Genomic DNA, 22,433 nt, shown 5'->3' on the forward strand with positions numbered 1-22,433 from the left:
TGGTAACTTTTCATAGCAGAAATTCAATTACACAGGTTGTATTTGACATCAATATCCAAAGTAAAATATTTAAGTACATATTCAGTCATAGCTTAGTAAGATGTATGCTATGTTTGTATAGTTGAAATTTAACAGGGAAATTTGCTGTGTAATTAAGTTACCACCAAATGTAATTGAGGTTACTTTCAATAAAACATGACGTTCACTTACTTCAAAATATAATGCATTGCCGTTAATTACAGTTACATTTTCAATAACTTGATGCCTGGATTACACAGTTTATTCTCTTACACATCTCATTGCCGAGTTGATACTGGGGAATTACCTTCTCATATCGATGACGTCACGTCAACGATACAACGAAGCATTAAATCTGGACAATAAAACATCTAAGAAGCCCAAGGGGGTGAGGAATAATTATTCATCCAACTTGTTGGGAAAACTATAAACCCTCCGCAAGTCTCCTGGCTGCAAACTTGACAACTTGTCCTTCTGGTTGCGATCCCCCGAGGGGTGAATGATTCTATTAACCGTACAATTATCGATGGTCATTCTCACCTTGTAGAGGGGTACAATTTTCGAGACATTGTAAGCGTGTGTCTGCGCCTGTCGCTTTCTCCACTTGGTTATTTTCTACGTTGGCAATGTCTAGATTTCTTTCCTTTGTGTCTTTTTCTCGGAAAACAATTAAATGACCAAATGAACCTTAAGCTGAGAGCGGCGAAGTTCTCTCAAAAGGATTTCTTTCCTCATGTCGATAACCTCCTCCCAGCCAATCGTCTCTGGTGGAGCAAGTCCCTCGTTTATGATGTTGGTAACTGCCAGAGGTTGACTTGCCTTTCGGTGATAAAATTTGCTGGCACCTTTCCTTGTGTCTTTTTCAAACCGATCTCCTTCGGTTGTCTCCTTTTGTCCGGTTCTATGTGTATTTGTAAGGTCCACATCTTTCTTTTCTTTTGAATCGTCAATAATTTCAGATATTGACTCGTCCAACATGACATACAGAAAGGAACTGATTTCGTTGTTCTCAGTTTCAACGTCTAACTCGCCTTTATTTTCATTGGAAGTCCGGGACGGCATTTGAGGCAAAGGTGGGAGGGACAGCACGTCTTCCTCTTCGTAATCCTCGAAATCATCCTCGTATTGTGATTCCCCGTTCTCCATTTTGACTATAAAGATACAATCGTAGACGTTGATATGATGTGAAAGGAAACAAGTAGCTCCTTTTTAACTGTGAATTGGAAATGAAACAAATATGCGACAGGTCATAATTTTAAGGATGCAATATCCTAAAAAACTGTTTTATTCCAATCTTACAAACGTCAACCATCCATACTTATAAATATCAAGATTGGAATAAAAATCATTATGGCGAGTAGTTTGTAGACCAATTCCTAGCACGCGAGAAAAAGAAAAAAGGTACATTTTTTATTAAAATTTTATTCTGATTTCTGTTCTTCGAGTTTACTACTCTTGATACTTAGATTACAACTGTAGTTGAATTTTTTTTTAAAAAATCTGCAATGTGTGTTTGGTGATAAATAGATATAAATATATTCTAGCTTTGCTTATGACAGCTTCAATTAAATACTTCGAAAAAAACAGTTCATCACATTCAATCTTTCGAATTTCCACTTTTTACAAAACACAAATATTGATATTGACCAAATTCAATCATTTGGAACGATAGAAATTCCACCCTGGCTCATGAATTCACCTGAAGTTGACTTTTCACTTCATGAAATGATTAAATCAGACACAGACAGTTACACCTTTCGTTCATCCTTCTCGAAATTGCAGTTAAAATGTGAAACATTTCTACATTTATATACTAATGGCACAAAAGATAATGATAAGGTTGCTGCGATCAGTATTTTCGGCAGAAGCGCGAGCTATCCACCTCGCCCTTGAATATATGCAAAGAAACAAATTAATGAGAGCTGTTATCCATTCAGACTCTCTTTCTGTTCTACAATGTCTTATCAATAGAAATATCGAAAATATTTAGATTCGTAATACATTGATACTATATCATGAACTTGCCTTCAACTTTCCTAATGCTTTTTGCTGGGTTCCTGGGCACATGGGAATACCAGGCAATGAAAAAGCAGATCGTGCCGCAAAGGAAGCTTTATCGCTACCACCTGTTGTTTTTAAACTTCGTTTTACCGATTTCAAACCATTTATTAAACAAATTTTAAAAGCTCAGTTGCATGAGGAATAGAATCAATATATCGATAATAAATTGCATTCTGTAAAACCTATTCATCGGTAAATGGTCTCCATGCTATAGAGACAATCACCTTTCAAAGTTTCGATTCAAATTGTCGCTCTAAAAATGATTTGATAAAGTCCTACCTTTGATGTCCTTGTTTTGGTAAACGATTTGGATACACCATACACTGTTCAGTGGTTTCCCGGTTATCAGTGAATGGTCCCCAGGCTATAGAGACAACAACCGAGACGAAGTTGTCCTTGCCCGTCTTCGGATGGGTCATACATACCTTACAATCCATACATGTTGGAAGACGAAGATAATCCTTGGTGCATAGGATGTGATGAGCCATTCATCGTTAAACATTTTAATTGGATCCCATCGACCGGCTGTCTACTCGAGAACGTTTTTATCGTAACATTACATGTCTAAAATCCCTTTTTGAAACTGTTGAGATTTGTAAAATTCAACATTACCTGAAAGATGTTGATCTATATGATAGACTATGGCGTACCATTTTAATCTTTTGTGTTAACATACCCATTTAAGTTATTTCTTTTTGGATCGCTGTGTGTTTTACCGTTTGATGGCCCTAATGACCTTTTATGTGTTGACGGGCCGTTAAGAATGTAATGATAATAATAATCACTGAGTTATACTGAAAACATCAACATGACTCAATTAGTTAATACGTCCAATTAACAGTAAACTTTTTAATAGAGAGATATTAGGTTCAGTGTCAATCTAAACCATGTACAATTAATTAACAAAGTCTAATTATGTTAAAATATCTGATAAAAGCATGCTCTTCTTCAACTTTTTTTGTTTTCCGTTCTTAAATGACCTAAATTGTTCATAAGACTTCTTGTATCGCGTGCGATAGAGTCACAAATCCAGACATAGCCCTTACTTTCCCGTCAGCAATTGGGTTAAACTGAAAATTAATTAATTAAATACAAGTAATATGATAACCAAACCTACTTAACGGTTACTCGTATATAATATAGTGGCCGTGGTATAATTACATCTTGTTAAATAGACCAGCAGCTTTAAGATATTTAGCTAGGATTATACTATGTGAACATATCAGTGACATATACAAAAATGAAATTTTTTACATACAACTAAATGTTTTGCCGAGTTCAATGTTACTGTTGGCTTTCGATACAGCTATGTCTATGTGGTCACCAAACTTTGTTTTTATCGATGGTTAAATTCAGATCATTTTCACTTTCATTATTACCTGAATGTAATGTTTTATTCTTGAATAAAAATCGATTATTGACCAACGATTTTCCCGCCGAGGAGTATTTAAAGAGTAAAAGCTGAAAAGGAGATGCAATGGTTCTTTCAAAGTTTCGATTCAAATTGTCGCTCTAAAAATTATTTTATGAAGTCCTACCTTTGATGTCCTTGTTTTGGTAAACGATTACACCATACGCTGTTCTGTGGTTTCCCGGTTTGGTAAGTATGACAGAATATAAGACTCTTTTCTATATGGGTATGTAGGATCCTACAAACCCATATAGAAAAGAGTTTTTTTCTCTCATTTCTAATCTCATATTATCAAGCCAGCACTGGATGCCGCCATTTTTCAGAATTCTATTTTTCCCCTTGGGTTATATACATAAAAAAATTGCTGAAATAGATTCTCCATCCCCAAATTTTGCAAACTTTGTTTGCGGTCGTAAACATAATATGGACTGTGAATGTAAACATCCAACGTCAGTGTTTAACTGTTTTTATCTTCAAGCGGGCCGGGTCAAATACCCTGTCAAATATGTCACCCAGAGACATGCATACGCGTTCAAATATAGTGCCTTAAAACACGCAATAAAACAACATTTTTCTTTTTGATATTTACTATTATTCAATGCATAATATACCATAAACACATTTAACATCTTTGAACATGTTGTTCAAGTTATTAATACTACTTTACTGTCAATAGTAATCTTACAAATCTTACACATTTATGAATGGAATTCTTGGTTTGCTTGTGAGATGACGTCACTTACGTCACACATTTCGCGCCATACCGACAGGAGGAAAGTTAGTCACTGTCACTTTCAATCACACGTGGACGACGGCGGAAAGGCTGAGTCCCAGGTTTGGTGATGTTGATATTTATAGAACAATTTTGTAAATACGACCCTGCAAACAACGACTCCAATCGACTATGCGTGTTTGTGGATGAAGCGGTTGACGAGGACATAGTCGATGAGTGCAAGGGAAAAAACTATTAATTACTCCGCGCGCGAGGCTTTGTTACACAGGCGCCTGTGTAATAAACGTCTATCATGACCATGTTTATTACCCTGGACAGGCCTATCTGACACAAATGCGTACTAAGGATATAGAACAGAAGCAAGGGGAATAACTCTTATTGATGAATTAAATTTCGGTAAAGAATAGAAGGGGAGGCTTTTGTCTGATTTTTTTCAGTTTCATCTTGAATTCACACGAATGAAACGTCTTGCTTGAAAATTTGACTCTGTATATGTATGTGTTCAAAATAGTCCACACGAATCAATACAATTATGACTGGTGTATTAAATTGCCATAGACATGATAATCAATGTTTTGTTACAAGATTAAATGAAGAAGAAAAAAAAAACAACTTCAGTTCAAATCCCAGAGCTTCTTAAAACACATCCTTTCTTCTGTAAAATGATCAGCCTCTCTATGTTATCTTTGTTATACAGATTCTCATCCATATAAAACAAATTTAGATTTTGTTTTAAGTTTTGTAAAACTCTGTAGTATATGATGTATGATGGGTATAAATCATCTGTAGTGTGGTCATGGATATTTTTGTTCGTTAGAATACCCTCTTATAAAGCTTTTAATTAAAATTTCAAAAATAAATCCATGCTAAAATTGGTCTTGTCATATTGAAGTGTACAATATGGGGTTTCATATTTTTCAGAATTTTCCAAGTTTTCCATTGTATTGATGGTTACTATTTGGGCAGTCTCGAATATGTGACTACATACCAAAAACCAGCTTTACAGGAAGTGAAATTTCCTTAGTAATTACACGAAGTTGTGATGTGGAAGCGTTCCGAGTTGGAATTTGCTGAAAAGTACGTAATTTGTTACCACGATAGTGTTATTGATTTTAAGGCAGGCGTTAAGAAATATTTTTTCTATAAAGTTGTAGTGTTAGATCGGAATTAGTAGTATTTTTGCATTTTTAGCATTTATCAATTTGATAACCATGGCAATCACATGTCAGAAATCGTGGAAAATTTTGATTCACACAATTTTTATTCCTCTACTATTAATGTTTAATTTATGTAGTTTATAAATATATACACATGTAAGGGTGTATTTTCAATAACCAATCTGCTATACCTGTATATCTCAAACATGGCCTATAATTTCAAGACAAATGCAAATTAAATGTTTCCCGCTACCTATTGAGAACAATTTCCGGGGGATTTGATAGAATTAAATCTTAAAACTATTGTTTAAAAATTAATCAGCGCAATGCGTTAAATTGAATGAGAAAAAAATATCGCATGACTAAAACAAAACATGAGAGTGAACAATACTCATTGTGTCAACTACCTGGTGAGAAAGTACAGTAATTTAAGTATCATAATAACACTAATCATACCGATTATGTTGGTTTCTACAGCAACAACAACTTGGTGAGAATTACAGTGATTTAAGTATCATAATAACACTAATCATACCGATTATGTTGGTTTCCACAGCAACAACAACTTGCCGAGAATTACAGTAATTTAAGTATCATAATAACACTTATCATACCGATTATGTTGGTTTCCACAGCAACAACTACCTGGTGAGAAATTGCAGTGATTTAAGTATCATGATAACACTAATCATACCGATTATTTTGGTTTCTACACTATAAAATGTTTTGCCAAACATAAATAATTATTCATTGCATACAATAGAGTTCCGTGACGAAAGACGCGATGCCTATACAGTACATATCATTGTTCAGGATACAAGTAACATACTACTTGTAGAGTGAACACAAGGATGAATCATTTGACATGCCTGGTACATTATGGTACATTTACTCATTAATGAACAAGTTCGTTTGTTTCCTGTTTATGTTTTTCATCAAAACTTTCCTGGATAACTCCTGGTAAACAAGTCAAAACAAAATTGACATAACAAGCCATACCTAATGTTTCCTCGGAAGTTACAGTTCCTAAAATCTGAAATTGAGGGGAAAATAATATCAATTTTACACATCCCTAAAAATTCGGTCACTTCGGCGCTAGAATGGCTACTCGCTTAATTGAAAGTCTAAACGGCGATAAAATACTGAAGTTAGAATCAATTATAGTTTAAATACGGTGTTTCAGTATAACTGATCAGATTTTAACTATCATTTTATTGGGTAGATTTATGGGTTATCAAATGCAGACTCTGAATCCCTAATTAGAAACATTTATGTTTCATACCACGGTAAGGACATAATTACACACGGTTTAATACACTTAAGATACCATTGTAAAGATTCCGAATACTATGGACTCTTCGTGGCTAATTTTCATTAGTAATGAATTTCTAGCTTCTCTAAGCAATCGTAATCATCAAAATATGAAATGTTTTAACAATATGAGCCGCTTAATTAAAAATGATAATAAAATGCCTTTATAAGTAACTTATTCGTACTTGCACTTTGATTGTGTTTATTCTATCAATTGTTTGATTGTCATGAGGAATTCAAACGATTCACCCTCGACTTTTATAATTCTAACAAAGGATTGTTCATTAACGTCTCGCTTCGAGCGGTTACAGAGAAATAATCTTTGATATAGTAAGTTTATAAAAAATTCTCAAATACAAATAATGAAGATCTTAAAAGTGTTGCTTTCCAACACTGGCCAGTGGAAAACAAATGCTACAGTCAACGTTAAGATCCTGTGGAAATATTTACCACATTATGGATTACTTCATAAATACACTCCTTATACCAAAACTATGACAAAAACTCACTGCTTCCTTGATATTTTGACATCCCAAACTGCCTGACTACATGGTTATGTCAGGTTAACCAATACTGTGACGTATGTGTAGCTTGATAAATAACGGGGGTGGCTTTGGTCACCAAGTATTTATTCTAAATAAGGGCCAATTTCCTGACAATGTTTAATATATTGTCATTGCTACAAACTAATAAATTATCATATATCTAAGACACGTGCCATACACACAGGTATCACAATTTTACATAGGTTATATTGCGGTCACGACAAATCGGTAGGACAGTATTCGATACGAGACGGAATCTGAGCTGTCTAGGTACAATCCTTACTAGAAACGGATTGCCTTGACCCTTGACCTCGTTTGCTATTGATGGGATGCGACGGATCTCTCGTAACATATTCATTGAGGTTGACATCAGCCACTACAAGTAAGCCGCCTCAAAATAAGCTAAGCAGCATGCATAGGTCTATAAGGTGACGCTTATATGTGTGTCGCTATTTAACTCACAGTTACGCTATGTAACTATGGAATGCAACCGATATTTGCTTGTCAGCAAATCGTGTAGTTAAATATTATTTCATACGCGTATAAACGTCTGAACATAAAACGAAAGTTAGTCCTAAGTTCAGATCTTTATTTGTACACTGTCTATCCTCATCAACATAAGACATAAATTTAACCCATGTCAAACTAATTTCTGTTGTGGTATTTGAAACCTGGTGCATGGTTTTGTTTTGGCACTGTATGTCTTTACTCGAGCGCTGTGCTGTCAGAGTTTCAGAGATTCTATGTTTAGGATGATGCTAAATCCTGACAACGTGCTGTCATTGGACAGCAGTCATTTACAACTTATCTCGCTTTCAACCATAAAAGTTATATTTGTCAGTACATTGTCGTTTCAGATTTGTTATTTGTTTCTTACTGGCTAAAATGTGACTTCATGGACTTAATTGAAAGAGAATTCTTCGAAAAAGAAGTGATGAATACCCAAAACAGAAAAATAAACACTTGTCGAGACTAGTGTCAGCTCAGAAGTGTATCAAAATAATGAATGCTTATAATGAGCTTTAATTTTAGATGCGTGTACTAAGTAGTGTTTACGTAGAACGGACATTCTAATCGCCTAAAATAAAGAGCATATAAGAACACCAATGTTTATTCTATATCTCTATAGTTTTTTATTCCATGTGATTATAATACTCGCGATGCACGCAAGAACGTAATCAAAATACATGCATAATTTAAGTCAACATGCATGGATTTAGAGAGTGCGTGACTGTACAAGTATGAGATATCCAAATATATATACGTTATACGACTTTTTTCCCATTCCAATGAAATTTTTATGATAAATAGTAACTATCAGATTATTTCAACTGATTTGTAATACTGTATGGCAGTACAGACAAACAAGTGAAATGAGAGATATATTTCAAAGAAAAGTTTGGATTATCGTATTGAAAATTTTATTTAAATCAAAAATTGTCGATAATTGCCTACAATCGGCATAATTTTCCACAATATGATTTCATGTCAGTATATTTTTACGCTGGTTTATCAAAGCCAGATCTGTCATTGGGACCTAACAGTATCTTTGATGGAAGGGGGATAACTTGTCCCGTCGTAGCGACACTTTCCATTTTTGGGTCAATGATGGACGTCATTATCGGCTAGAATTATTGAACAGATATGTATGTGCATATGTAACTGTAGAAAATTTCATTCGATCAATTTTCTTCTAATATAACATAATGGCTCGTCTCCCATCGGTGACCTGCTGAAGAAGGCCAGCCTCAAAACTACACTAAAGTACTTATGCCTACTTGTACTTGAGCAGCAAGCTTATACATAGTGTCATTGTAATGATCTCAATAGTTGGCTAAGTTTACACGAGGTCACATTAAGTTTACGTTAGGTCACAGATACCAACCTCATTTGTCAATACACTACGGCAGACCAACATGTTTGATATTAAGTCATTCCTTAACCAAACATGATCTTAGTATTCTTCTAGAGATTTGATGAAAATGAAGTTTATTCTTTGTACTCGGAGTCGTAAATAAATGAAGACATACCTTTAGTGTCTTGAGCTGTGCTTTGGTATGATAAATTCATACGTTCGTCAAAATCCGTACTTACGCGGCGAGGTTACTATGACAGAACAAAAGCGCCACCAAGCGGTCGAGCAATGATGACAAGACCAGGGGATATAAATCTATCTTGCTTTCCGTCCCTGTGGTCCGTATTATATTGGGTACTACACTTTCCGACAGTTTGCTTGGTGGAAACATTGTTTTAAGTCCCCATTGTTCATGTTACCAAGTCACTTCCAATACCATTCGCGAAATGAACATTCACATTGGACCAAATAATAATAAATAGATAAATAAATAAATAGATATAAAAGTTTCTTCTTTTAACGAACATTGGTGAAATAAATATTTTATTTACATTATCTATCTTTCGATTTTGGTATCATAAATTTTTTTTTTTAAAGAATTTTGAATGAAATAAAATCTTTACTTTTTTAACCGTGATATTTGTAATTGAAGACATCTTGTAGCCAGTCTGTGTACTTGTATATCCAATCAATAACATCCAACAAAACCATACTGCTTATGCAAAAATTACTGAGGAATGTAAGGAAACAACGGATGTTCTTTGTAGGACAATATATTACATGACATTGTGACAAACTCTCATCAACCCGGACTTATTTTTCCGTTTTGTTTGTTTTCATGAGCACACTTTCAATTTTTTTTTTCACTTCCGGAAAAACTTTATGTTTGCAACTTTTGAAAGGTCCCACCTCAAGAGTTCTAAATACAAATATTATCAGATATTGCCAACATAGGGATACATGTGGATCAGCTTGTTGAAATATGAAATTTGATTGAAGAGACGGTGTTTGTTTAACATCCGTTTCCCTGGCAATAGCTACCGTAATGTATGTTTCGTAAGAAAAGTAGTCCTGCAGCAAATCATTAATTAAGTAATATTAATGTTACAGGTATTTAGAATGAATGACAGTAGGGTAATATTAATGTTACGGGTATTTAGAATGAATGACAGTAGGGTAATATTGATAATACAGGTATTTAGTATGAATGACAGTAGGGTAATATTAATGTTACAGGTATTTAGAATGAATGACAGTAGGGTAGTATTAATGTTACATATATTTAGAACGAATGACGGTAGGGTAATATTAATGTTACAGGTATTTAGAACGAAAGACAGTAGGGTAATATTAATGTTACAGGTATTTAGTATGAATGACAGTAGGGTAATATTAATGTTACAGGTATTTAGAACGAATGACAGTAGGGTAAATATATATGTTACAGGTATATATAGTAATATTAAATGACAGTAGGGTAATATTGATAATACAGGTATTTAGTATGAATGACAGTAGGGTAATATATATCTTACAGGTATATAGAATGAATGACAGTAGGGTAATATTAATGTTACAGGTATTTAGAATGTTACAGGTATTTAGAATGAATGACAGTAGTTTCTTTTGATATATATATATTGTTTGTTTGTAATGAGTGTTATTTTTGCATTTTGGTGTTATGCTTGCAAAACATTTGTCGACCTACTGCTGTTTTTTTTAATCTATTATGATTGAGAAGCCTTAGCAGGATTGTCTCCCTTAATGTGTGTTTTAACATTGATATTTTGTGTCTACATCATCCAACTACCCTAAGAAGAACCTGGTCCACCACCAGGATCCAGTATCGAACAACTATCTTATGAATGGTATCTTTCACTCTTGCGGTACTGTTTGTCAGCAAATTGAATACATATATATATATATATGTTAGAGGTAAAGGTTTCTGGATGGCCTTGAAAATGTTGTAGCTTTTCCCTATAATAATAAAAGAAATTAAATGGTATTTTCATCAGGGTTATTCTATTTAAGGGTTCCTTGCACTTAAAACTTATCTCATTGCTTCTAGAGAAATATACCATTTGTATAATCATCTTGTGCAGATATCTCTTAATAAAGAGAAAAAAAGGAAAGTTTTTTGAAATAAAAAAAAAATTTCAATTCCATTTCAAATATAGATCACTATTGCTTGCCAATGGTTTAATAATGGCTCTTCGAAAATTTGCTTTACTGTGTTTGACTCAAATTCTGACATCATTTTTATGAATTTAGCAGTCAACAAATTTGCATAGAATACAATTCCCTTCATGGTAACAGTTTATGTCTGAACTAGTCATCAGAGTTAAGCTAGGAATATTTTTTTCCCAGAATGGATATTTTAAACTTACAATGTGCTACTTCAGTTGCAAACCATACCAATTACCAGTAGATTGTCCTGGAAGCTTTTAGTTACAAACTGAGAATTCTGCCTCAACCAAGAAATGTTGGCGACAAACCTTTCTTGTAAATCTATTTTGAGTCTGGAAAATTGCAATAAGTTCTTCAAATAGCAAAATGCTAGTTTGCTGGGTTTACTTCCTTCTGAACAGCTTGGGCCATTTGAGGTGGAGTATTCTTTTTGTAGCTGGTGGCTAACTCACTGAACAACAGATGGGAGGCTCGTCGCTGTCCTCGGCAATTAAATTAAAACGTTTTGCTCCCAGGACACATGTCAGCACAGAACAATCATTTCTTAACTTCCAAAGAAACACATACCATCATCGGTAGGGAATGTCAAAACATGGACATCAGACTTGGAGTAATGCAGACTGATGTTCTAACCAAATGAGTTATCATAACCCCTTTTCCATCACAGAATGTGGGCAGTTTGAACAAAAGAGACAAAAGGAAACATTCAAACACTTTTTGTTTTATTACATCACTTTGATAATATACACATAAAACTGTGATGCAGAACACATACAAACTGTTACCATCATTGTCAGTGACATCATATGCAAGTATCACTAATATTGTACTAGTGTCAGGGAAGTTGTACAATTGTATCAGTGATGAACACAAGTATCAGTGATGTATACATATTATATAATGTTCAGTCACAAAGCATTTACTTGGTAATAGAATCAATATCACGGTGATGATTCTTGCTCTTTCAATCATAAACACTATTGATTAAAAAATTGTTTTATATCAGCTCTCAAAACACAACATTTTCACCCAAAACATTAGTTTCATTCATGCTTTCAATTAATTTTTTCCTGAGACACTAAATTTACAACATTGTTCACGATATAAGTTTCAGAAAAAAAAAAAGAAGACATTTCTTTTGTCAAGTTCAAACAAATAAAAAAAAAAAGCCAAAAATGACTGTAACAGCATTCTCAAGACCACAGAGACTAGTGTTCAGATATTGAACTAAAGTACAAATCATATAAAACCAGATGAGAAAATCTCCAGGTGAAGAAATCTCCCAGAACCAATTTCATATGTGTGTTGTGGTTTAATTAACAAAAGAGAGGAGCAACTGAAGCCAGTCCAAATTAAAATTTTTTTTTTTTACTTTATCCCAAACTTGGAGGGTCTCTAGAACATACTCTACACAATGGTCAAATCATCAATTTTAGAAAAGAAAATATATGATCATCAAAACTTTTGATGTAAGTTTAGTCTTGTTTCATAGTGGACACTCAACTCTTCAACACAAATTGAATTATACTATTCACTTAATTCTATCATGCATACTCAGCTCTGGCACATACTCAACACAACATCACATACTTATACTCAACTCTATCATACATATTAATCTCTACCATACCTACTCCAATCTGGCACATATGAAACTTTATAAAACATTACTCAACATTATAGCATATATTCATATTAAATACTATCACTTATTTCCCCCATCGTACACACTCTACTCTCCACCATTTAACTTCTACCACCCCTCTGGTGACAACACTTCATTTCTGTCCTCTCATACACTGATTTTATGCTGATCCTGTATTCTGTATGTAGTGTTTGATGGTCTACCATTCCAGCAGTCTTCTTTTGTAGATGGCGACACATCAGTCAGCTAGGAAAAAAATATGAAAAAAAAATCAGCTAAAAGGCATCAAAACTGAAAACTAGCAAATTTTCACAACACTTCTACAGAAAATTCTGATTATATCTTCTTAAGGTGGGATTGAATTTTCTTTGCTACTTTTTGTGTTGGCCATCATGTAACATCTCAAAATACATATGAAATCGAAGAATGATCCATCCAGTACTACTCAGGAAATATTGATAATGATCCATTACAATGTGCTATGAAAATCTAAGATGGCCATTTTCCAGACAGGTCTCAATATATGACAATGCACAATTAGGTATCAAGAGAAATCGTCACATGAAATTTGAGAATAATATATTGTACTTCTCAAGAAATAGCATTAACAAACTATTAATATCAAAATCTAAGACGGCCAACTGTCACTTGTCAGCCATTTGTTTTTTCAGGTCAATTCCAAAATAGGACAATGCACATGGGAAACCAACATAACTTTGAAAATGAACCATCATGTTTTCATCTCAAAAAATAGTGATAAGAAATGTTTAAGGATGGAAGGACTCAAGATGTTGAACGAATGCCAATTTGAGCAGCACCATGTGATGAAGATGGGATAAAATACCCTCCATAAAGCACAAACAGAACACATTTTTGCGTCAAATCCATCACTGTATATGAATAACAATAAATATCTCTTTTGAAGTTTTCAGAGTGTTGTTTTGTTATTTTGTTTTTTATTCTATTTTCCTGCTTGGAAAGAAACAGTATGATCCATTTTCTGCTACTTGTGGCATGAGATCCTGTTTTGTTGAGGTTATCAAAAATATTTCCCATAATTCCTAAAGTCTGTTTCTAATAACAACCAAGATGGCAGATATATTTACAACTCAAAAGATATCTCCCTGTCATGGATCATCACTGTAAATCAAATTTAACATATTTTGAAGGTAATTCTATGGCGTATGATACACCTAGTAAGATTACAAAAAGTTTTATTAATTTGACTTTGGATTGAAATGTTACGAGTTTCGTACATACAAACATACATAAATGTGAATGTCAGAAATGTTGTACTAGTGTCACCGAAGTTGTAAATGAATTTCATTAAAATGGTAAAATATTCATATTAACACTCTTGAGTATAAGTGCAGGTTCAAAAGTAAGAGATGTTTATTTTCCAGCTTGGTAAATAGCAGTACATTACAATATAAGCATGCAGAGGAAGAAAAGATGTACCTACTTTACTTACTTTTCCTGTAAGCATACTCCAGAGCACTAGAGATGGTCCGCATGTCAGTCTCTATGCTTCGTGCCCAGTTCTCTACATCCCCAAGTTCCTGTTTGAAGTTTAATCATGATTTTAGAAATACAATACTGTATATTGAAATGTGTGATTGAAGATTTAACTGTTTAAAATATGTAATAAATTATCTACTTTTGTTACAGTTTTTAAATCAGTCTTGATGACTTGATAAACTTTTACTACAAGGTAACATTAAACTTTTTAGTATTTGAAAGAAAACGGTGTAAATGATCAACGTTACCCAAAAAATTATGAAAAATCAATCACATTTCAAATTACAAGATTACCAATGATTACCAACCTGGAATTACATTGTAAAATACTGACAACACAAGTTTGTAAAGGGGGGTAACTGCTCTAACCTTCAGAGAGGTGTTGAAGTCCTCCACAAGCTTCAGCCACTGGATGGTTTGTTTGGAGAAATGACTGGCATTTGCTTGAAGGATCTTTGTCTCTGTGTCCAGCTTCTTCTGGTTAACATAGGCCTGGGCCACTCTATAACAGAGGTCACCAGTTATATCGGTCATTTTTCTTCTATTTTGGAATATGTCATAATTTTGAAATACATGTATGCAGTACACTATCATTTACTAACCATCTACTCTTGATCTTCAATGTTTCATTTACTGAAAAGCTACTGTTTACATGCAGCATTAATTCTAATGGATGCTAAGGTGCATAAGTAAATATTTGTATCTTAAAATTGAAAATATAAATTGTTTTAAATTTCTTGCATAAAATATAACTTTTTTTGCTTCATACATTCAGGAAATACATCCTCCAGTTTTGATATGTTTCCTGCTTTCATAATGAGGACATTTCACGTATCAAACCTCCCAATAATATAGCTGAGACTGAATGAAACAACGGAACAAATGATATTGAATTTTTGCAAGCATTTTATTTGTACTCTGGTGTGTGATATAACCTATAACTATTGCATATTTATAAGATTAAAGCCAAACGAAGGCTAAATGCAACAAGGAAAAAATTAAAATTGAAAAAAAAAAAAAGAAAACATTGGAACCTATTTCCTATCATATTTTTTAACAAGAGGCCCAAGGGGCCTGCATCACTCGTCAGGCCAATTTAGCTGTTCAGCCATTTATTAGAAGTTCATATATGACCAATAATTTCCAATATAATTTCCCTATTGGGTCCTGGTGGTCAAGCAGAAGTCAGACTCACTATTCATAAAACTTGCTCCAGACCATACTTTGACAATATCCTTGTATGAAAGAAAGATTTTAAAGAACATTTTCTCAATTGGGCCCACCACTCCCACTCCAGAAAGCCACAGTGCATTGTTTATACAGAACTGAATCCTCTTCACCAAATTTAGGCAAAATCAAACTGTGCCTTTAGCAGGAGTAGAAGTTTAACATTGTAGTAACTCTATTTCCCCTAATGGACTCTGTCTTCCCTGGCAAGGAGGCCACAACATATCGTTTATATAAAACTGACTCTCCTTCACCTAAGAATGCTTCACAACAAATTTTGGCAATATCCATTTATTCCTGAAGCAGGAATAAGATCTTATAGAATTTACTCTATTTCCCCTAATGGGACCCACCCCTCGAATTTACTCTATTTCCCCTAATGGGACCCACCCCTCGAATTTACTCTATTTCCCCTAATGGGACCCACCCCTCGAATTTACTCTATTTCCCCTAATGGAACCCACCCCTCGAATTCACTCTATTTCCCCTAATGGAACCCACCCCTCCCACCCAAGGGGGCCAAGACCTTGCGTCTATACACTAATGATTCCCCCTTACCAAAGAATGCTTCAGACTAAGTTTGGACAATACCCATTTATTCCTACAGGAGTGTGATCTTTTAATCTTTTAAATCTTTTACTTACCCTCCGTTTAGATGATCCACTAGTGCATGTGTCAAAGCTGTAGATGCTACAATAGCTTCTTTCTTTTTCTTTTCTACAAAAAAAAAGGAGCCAGTAATTATATCATCCTTTGAAAGAGTAAATCCTCTGTATTTCAAAAAAAAAATAATAAAAAAAAAAAGAAATGGGAAGAATATATTAAATTCAAAAGGCGAGATCAACACAGCTTACCTTACTAACCATATAGAGAGCATTGAAGATTTTTTTTTTTTCAAATTAATTAATTCAAGGTACCTATGATATATAACACAAAACATTTGGAAAATGCTGCAAAACAACCTGTGTTTAGTTACATCTAATATTGATGGTTGTATTTAATTACCAAGGCATGATCAGTAGACTCTCTGAAGATGACTCTCGAGATTGTGGGAACATGTCTATTTCATGTGTTTTGTGATTCAACTTTTCGAATTGTCAATGTCAAGAGCCATCTGAATGCTGTGATTACAGGTAATTTTCTTGTATCCTGTAAATTGTTAACAAAGCAGTGTTATGAATGTATTACCTTGCAGAAGGCTTATACCCAAATATTTGTCTGCTTCTGTTAAAATATGGTATGTATTACTTTGTATTCAGCATTTTCGTTCAACTTGTCTATTGAAATTAAAATGAAAAAAAAAATGTATTCTTCCTATTCACATTATCTTCAGCTAAATTGAGCAAACTCATACTGAATTGGACCTTTAAAAATGTACTTTGTACTTGAAATATGGAAAAGTTTCCAGGTGAAATGTGTTGAGAGAAGAAATGTAAAGAGCAGGAAACTTGTCTTTACATAAAGAAAAAAAGTCATATTAGTGGCTGAGTACATGGGCGACATCATGTTAAAAGACTGTATATTGAATTGTTGGATTAAGTTACCATCTTATGGGTTCTAATTACAATTTTTTTCAATGTCACGTGTAGGTAGGTGTTCTTATTGGGTTGCAAGTTTGTGGTTTAAAGAGCATAAATATTTATCGGAAGTTTCTAGTACTAGTTAGTAGGTGGTACTGAAGACAGTGTCACTCTTACAAATAGACCACAGATACTTGATGTATCCACTCATCATATCCTTGTTCGTAAGCAAATTTAAGTAATCGTGACTTTTCTGGCCATAAGTAAATCATGATTCAAATAAAAATAATGATTAACTGATCAGAAACAGAAGAGAATGTGGTATTGTAATGTTAGATTAACACTTCATAGAATTACCTGATAGGATGATGAATGTTTGATTTTTTTAATCAAACTCCTATAATTCTTATAAACAATACCAATTTCAGTATGTAAACAAGAGGTCTATGGGCCTTAAGGTTCATCCGACTATGAAGAGCTTTACATATATGAGGCAAAATAGGCCTAAAAAACTGCTCAACTACTCTACAGCTTACATTATAAGACACTGTTGGTTCATCATGACATTTTCTGCAAACTTGAAATCATATTCTTTTTACACAATTGCCATTACTCCCGACGTATCGCTTGATCAAAAAGGAAGCTATATATCAATATCAAGACCTTTTCGGTTATCAAGAAGAAGTTGCTTAAGCATTTCAACTATTTGACCACTGTGACCTTGTAAATTGGTCCAATATTCTGAATTTAATGATTTCCCACTCTCCTTGATGTTTTCAACTAAATTTGGTTGAAATCCATTTCAAGCATTAAAAATTTTAAAGTAAATATTGAGTAACTTTCCCATTTGGGGCTCCCCTCATTCCCTGGTCCCTAAGGGTTAAGTCAAGTTTTTGAATTTACGAAATAATTTTCCACTCTCAATGATGTTTTGGATAAAAGTTTGATTAAACCATTCAAGCCTTAAAAAGGAGTAGCTTTTTGAAGCAAAATATTGTATACTTTCCCTTTTGGGGGCCCACCCCTAAATTCCTAGGGGTCGAATAACTTTCTGTATTTAGGTAATAATTCTTCACTCTCAATGATGTTTCAGACCAAATTTGGTTGAAATCAAGGTTTGAAAGAGGAGTAGGGTTTAAAAAATTTATGCACTGTGCATGAAGACATGAAACATGATGGCTAATAATTGTTGGGAGCCCTAGACTCAGCACTATTTTGATAAGCCACTATATCTCTGAGTAATAGGACTCATCAAATTTTGGAAACGGTATTCTAGACTTGTTGGAAAAAACCCTACAAAATCTGATTTTTTCACATTTACATTCTAAAAATTAGATACTTACACTGAATAACCAAATGGATACTTGGTGTTGATTCATACCTATTAATCATAGCATATTGTCTGGTATGGATGTCAAGCAATAAGGAAAAAAATTTATTTTTACCTTGTTATAAACAAGAATTTTTTTCCTTATTTTCGTAATTTTTCCAAAACCCTTCTCATAGGTCGAAATATATTGCTATATCTAACAGTGTCAAACTCTGTTTTGCATCTCACAGGTGAAAAATCACAATCTAGTAACTTGTAATGCAATGTTTGCCTAATCAGAAGTGTGAATAATTGTCATATAATTTCGAACCAACGCAAAACACATTCAGAAAACAGTCAAAAGTTTTTGCATTTGTGGGTAGAATTATAAACACTGTATCAGAAAATCAAATGAGAGGTCAACCACAGCTGGGGTTCAAACTAGTGACCCTTCAATCTCCAGCTGGACAATTTACCACTCAACTAAAGGGAGCTTCCCACTAGCTAAAGCTATAAAGGTGACCTGCACTGTCAACTACATCCTCCTTAACAAAGCCTTTGGTCACAAAGACAACAACAACCCTGGTTTGAATCATGGTAACAACAGCAAATCAGGAATATGACAGAGTAATGAAAAGAATCCTGCACCTGGCAGGGTTTTCGAACAAGCAAAGGCAAATTTCCTGTAGCAGAGGTTAGTCAGGTGATCTGTTCCACTTTTCATTTCATTTGCTTTTAATTTCCAACCCGATCGTATTATTCATTGCGAAAACAATACATTGGAAACCTGGAAAAAATCCCACAGCAGACGCGGTAAAATCAAGTGAAATATTCCCTGATGACTACACGGCTTACAGGAATGACAAGAACACCACAGGAGGGGGAGTATTTATACTAGTCCATAAGAGCTTGGTGTCCGAGGAAGTTACTGAATTTGTCACAGACTGTGAAATAGTGTGGGCCAAAATCAGACTGAAAAAGAACAAACTTCCTTATCAGATCCTTCTACATGCCCCATAGAAACACCAAGGATGTGAAAGAGCTTGAAAAATCCCTAAATCTTATAGCTCACACTAAAAACAACAGTGTATTCTTGTCTGGAGATTTCAACTGTCCAAACATAAACTGGGACACGTTAATTGTAAACCAAACTGCACAAGATAAGGAAGTTCAAACTGCCCTCATAGACATATCCACATGTGCGCACCTAACACAAGTGCATGAAGACCCAACTAGAGAAAACAACCTCCTAGACCTTATCTTTACCACCAACCCTACACTTATCAAATCATCAACAAACGTCCCAGGGCTATCTGACCATGCCATGATTGTCACCGACTCGGACACCAAACCTCACTATCAACAGCAAAAGCCACGCAAGAGATACATGTATGGGAAAGCAGACTGGGCTAGTCTAAACAGAGCTTTAGAAGAACTATCGAGTAAAATCAAGGAACTTTACAATGAAGGAACCCAAATCCAAGAGCTATGGGACCCATTCAAAACAGGTGTAATCAACAATATCGATAAATTTGTGCCATCCAAAATCATCAGTGGGAAAAACAACCTTCCATGGATCAACCACAACATACGCAAATGGTTAAAGAGGAAACAACGATTGTATACCAAGGCCAAAAAAATCAAACAAATGGGAAAACTACAGACATGTACAAAAAGAATGTAAACGACAAATGAGGAAAGCAGAATGGGAATACATCAACCAAACCATCATAGAAGGCCTAGAGAAAAACAACAACAAACCATTCTGGAAGTACATCAAATCAAAGCGACAAGACAATATCGGTGTCTCACCCCTGAAGCACAAAGGGACTTTAACATCAGACAGCAAAGGTAAAGCAGAGATCCTAGTGAACCAGTTCAAATCCGTGTTTACAAAAGAAGACAAATCAAAACAAGATATGAAGGCACAAACAACAAAGACAGTAAAATCACAAATCGGAAATATAACCATCAACACAGACGGCCTTACCAAACTCCTTCGCAAAGTAAACCCATCTAAAACCTCTGGACCAGACAACATCCCAAATAGAATCCTAAAAGACTGTGCAAGACAAATCTCTCCAGGTTTAACAGCAATATTTCAACGTTCAATAGACTCTGGACTATTACCATCAGACTGGCTTAACGCAAACATTTCCTGTATCTTCAAAAAGGGAGACAGTCACTCGGCAGAAAACTATAGACCCGTGTCATTAACATCAGTACCATGCAAACTGCTGGAGCATATCATCTGTAAACATATGCTAAACCATCTGGAACAGCATAAGATATTAACATCTCTCAATCATGGATTTCGTTCGGGGTACTCCTGTGAAACACAACTAGCAATCACAGTTGACGACCTACTAAGATCCTATGATAAGAACAAACAAGTCGACCTTGCCATTCTTGACTTCTCAAAGGCGTTTGATACTGTTCCTCACCAAAAACTCCTACACAAGCTGGACCAATACGGCATTAAAGGAAATCTACATAAGTGGCTATCTAACTTCCTAACACAGCGTCAGATGAGAGTAGCCCTTGAAGGAGAACTCTCGCAAGAAATCTCTGTAGATTCTGGAGTCCCCCAAGGGACAGTACTCGGACCCCTACTGTTCTTATGTCATATAAATGATTTACCAGACGGTGTGAGCTCCAAAGTACGCTTATTCGCGGATGATTGCCTCCTTTACAGAGAAATCAACCAATATAGCGACCACCAGCTACTACAGGATGATCTACACAACCTAGAGCAATGGGCAAACAGGTGGGGGATGAAATTCAACACCAAAAAATGTTACGTCATGAACATCAAAGAGAGGAGCCATAAATTCTACACCTTAAATGGCGAGATCTTAGAACAAGTAAAGACTAACCCCTACCTTGGACTAACTATTTCGGAAGACCTCAAATGGAACACACACATAATGAACATCACAAAAAAAGCCAGCTCAACCCTTGGCTTCCTTAAAAGAAATCTTAAACACAGCCCAAAGACATGTAAAAAAACAGCATACATTTCCTTCGTACGTTCAACCTTGGAATATGGTGCTATCATTTGGGACCCCTATAATCAAAAAGAAATTGATAAACTTGAAAGAGTGCAAAGACTCGCGGCAAGATTCATAAAAAATGAATATAGATCAAGGGAGGAGGGATGTGTCACTTGGATGCTGGAGGACCTGAAGCTTCCATCACTTCAGACAAGGTGTGCGCAACAAAGAGTGTCTTTATGTATAAAGTAGTGGAGGGGTTACTACCATCTATACCCCCAGAAAATCACCTTACAAAACAAAGGCCGAGGAGAAATGTTAGAGCTAAAAAATTTGACAGCTACATCTCGGCAAACATGGTAGAAAAAAAGGGTCACCAACAACTCAAAACCCTACACAGTACCAACACACAACTGTGAACAGTACAGGAACTCTTTCTTCGTGAGAACAGTCATCGATTGGAACCACCTGGATGACAAAATAGTATGTGCCCTAACATTGGAGGCTTTCAAGGGCGCCCTCGGGCATCCTTAACTCTCTCATCCGTTGTATTAAAACCGGAAACGGGATCTACAACGTACCGATACAGATACATTGTAACATTATTTTGCGAACGGGTTTATAATTTTTAAACAGTTTCTCTTCATCAAACCTCTATGTCGACGATAAATTTATCATACAATCACCTTGCTTATCTTTTCGCACTTGCTGCTTCGCCTGATGTTGTTTGAGTAAACTTGACAGCATATTCAAATGTAAAACAACAACATTTCACATTCAATACCACCCTTATCTTAGGCTACATGTTTCAGTCCAGTCTGTACGCCTCCCTTACCGGAAGTGCCTTGTAACGCATGTGCTAATTTTGTATTCACGCGTCACTATATAGTTCATAGACAACTTTCGATTGTAACATACACACACGCTACTATGATAGAGTATG

At 34.9% G+C, this 22,433-nt stretch overlaps 1 protein-coding gene across 2 annotated transcripts; it reads right to left on the reverse strand.

The window, feature by feature from the left end:
* Nucleotides 1-11,983: 11,983 nt before the first annotated feature.
* LOC132560850 (biogenesis of lysosome-related organelles complex 1 subunit 1-like) lies at nt 11,984-22,312 on the reverse strand. 2 transcript variants are annotated; one of them, XM_060225553.1, is made up of 5 exons: nt 22,177-22,312; nt 16,313-16,385; nt 14,811-14,943; nt 14,395-14,482; nt 11,984-13,169 (listed from the first exon to the last, which is right to left on the reverse strand). In XM_060225553.1, exons 1-5 carry the CDS (start codon nt 22,235-22,237, stop codon nt 13,162-13,164), a joined length of 363 nt encoding a protein of 120 aa, XP_060081536.1. In that variant the 5' UTR covers nt 22,238-22,312; the 3' UTR covers nt 11,984-13,161. The 2 variants fall into 2 exon arrangements, with proteins under 2 accessions (XP_060081536.1, XP_060081535.1); XM_060225552.1 differs by having other exon boundaries at nt 14,386-14,482.
* Between the last annotated feature and the right edge of the window lie 121 nt (nt 22,313-22,433).

Source organism: Ylistrum balloti, unplaced genomic scaffold (assembly GCF_031769215.1).
Source record: "Ylistrum balloti isolate Yb309-2 unplaced genomic scaffold, AGI_CSIRO_Ybal_v1 Utg371124, whole genome shotgun sequence".
NCBI classification, from domain to species: domain Eukaryota; kingdom Metazoa; phylum Mollusca; class Bivalvia; order Pectinida; family Pectinidae; genus Ylistrum; species Ylistrum balloti.

Excerpts from the sequence above, each read along its gene's own strand:
- LOC132560850 (XM_060225553.1), bottom strand. The coding sequence starts at position 22,237 with ATGCTGTCAAGTTTACTCAAACAACATCAGGCGAAGCAGCAAGTGCGA. Across the intron at positions 16,386-22,176 it reads AGTGCGAAAAGATAAGCAAG|AAAAGAAAAAGAAAGAAGCT; the intron begins GTGATTGTATGA and ends TTTTTTTTGTAG. Across the intron at positions 14,483-14,810 it reads ACTTCAACACCTCTCTGAAG|GAACTTGGGGATGTAGAGAA; the intron begins GTTAGAGCAGTT and ends AACTTCAAACAG.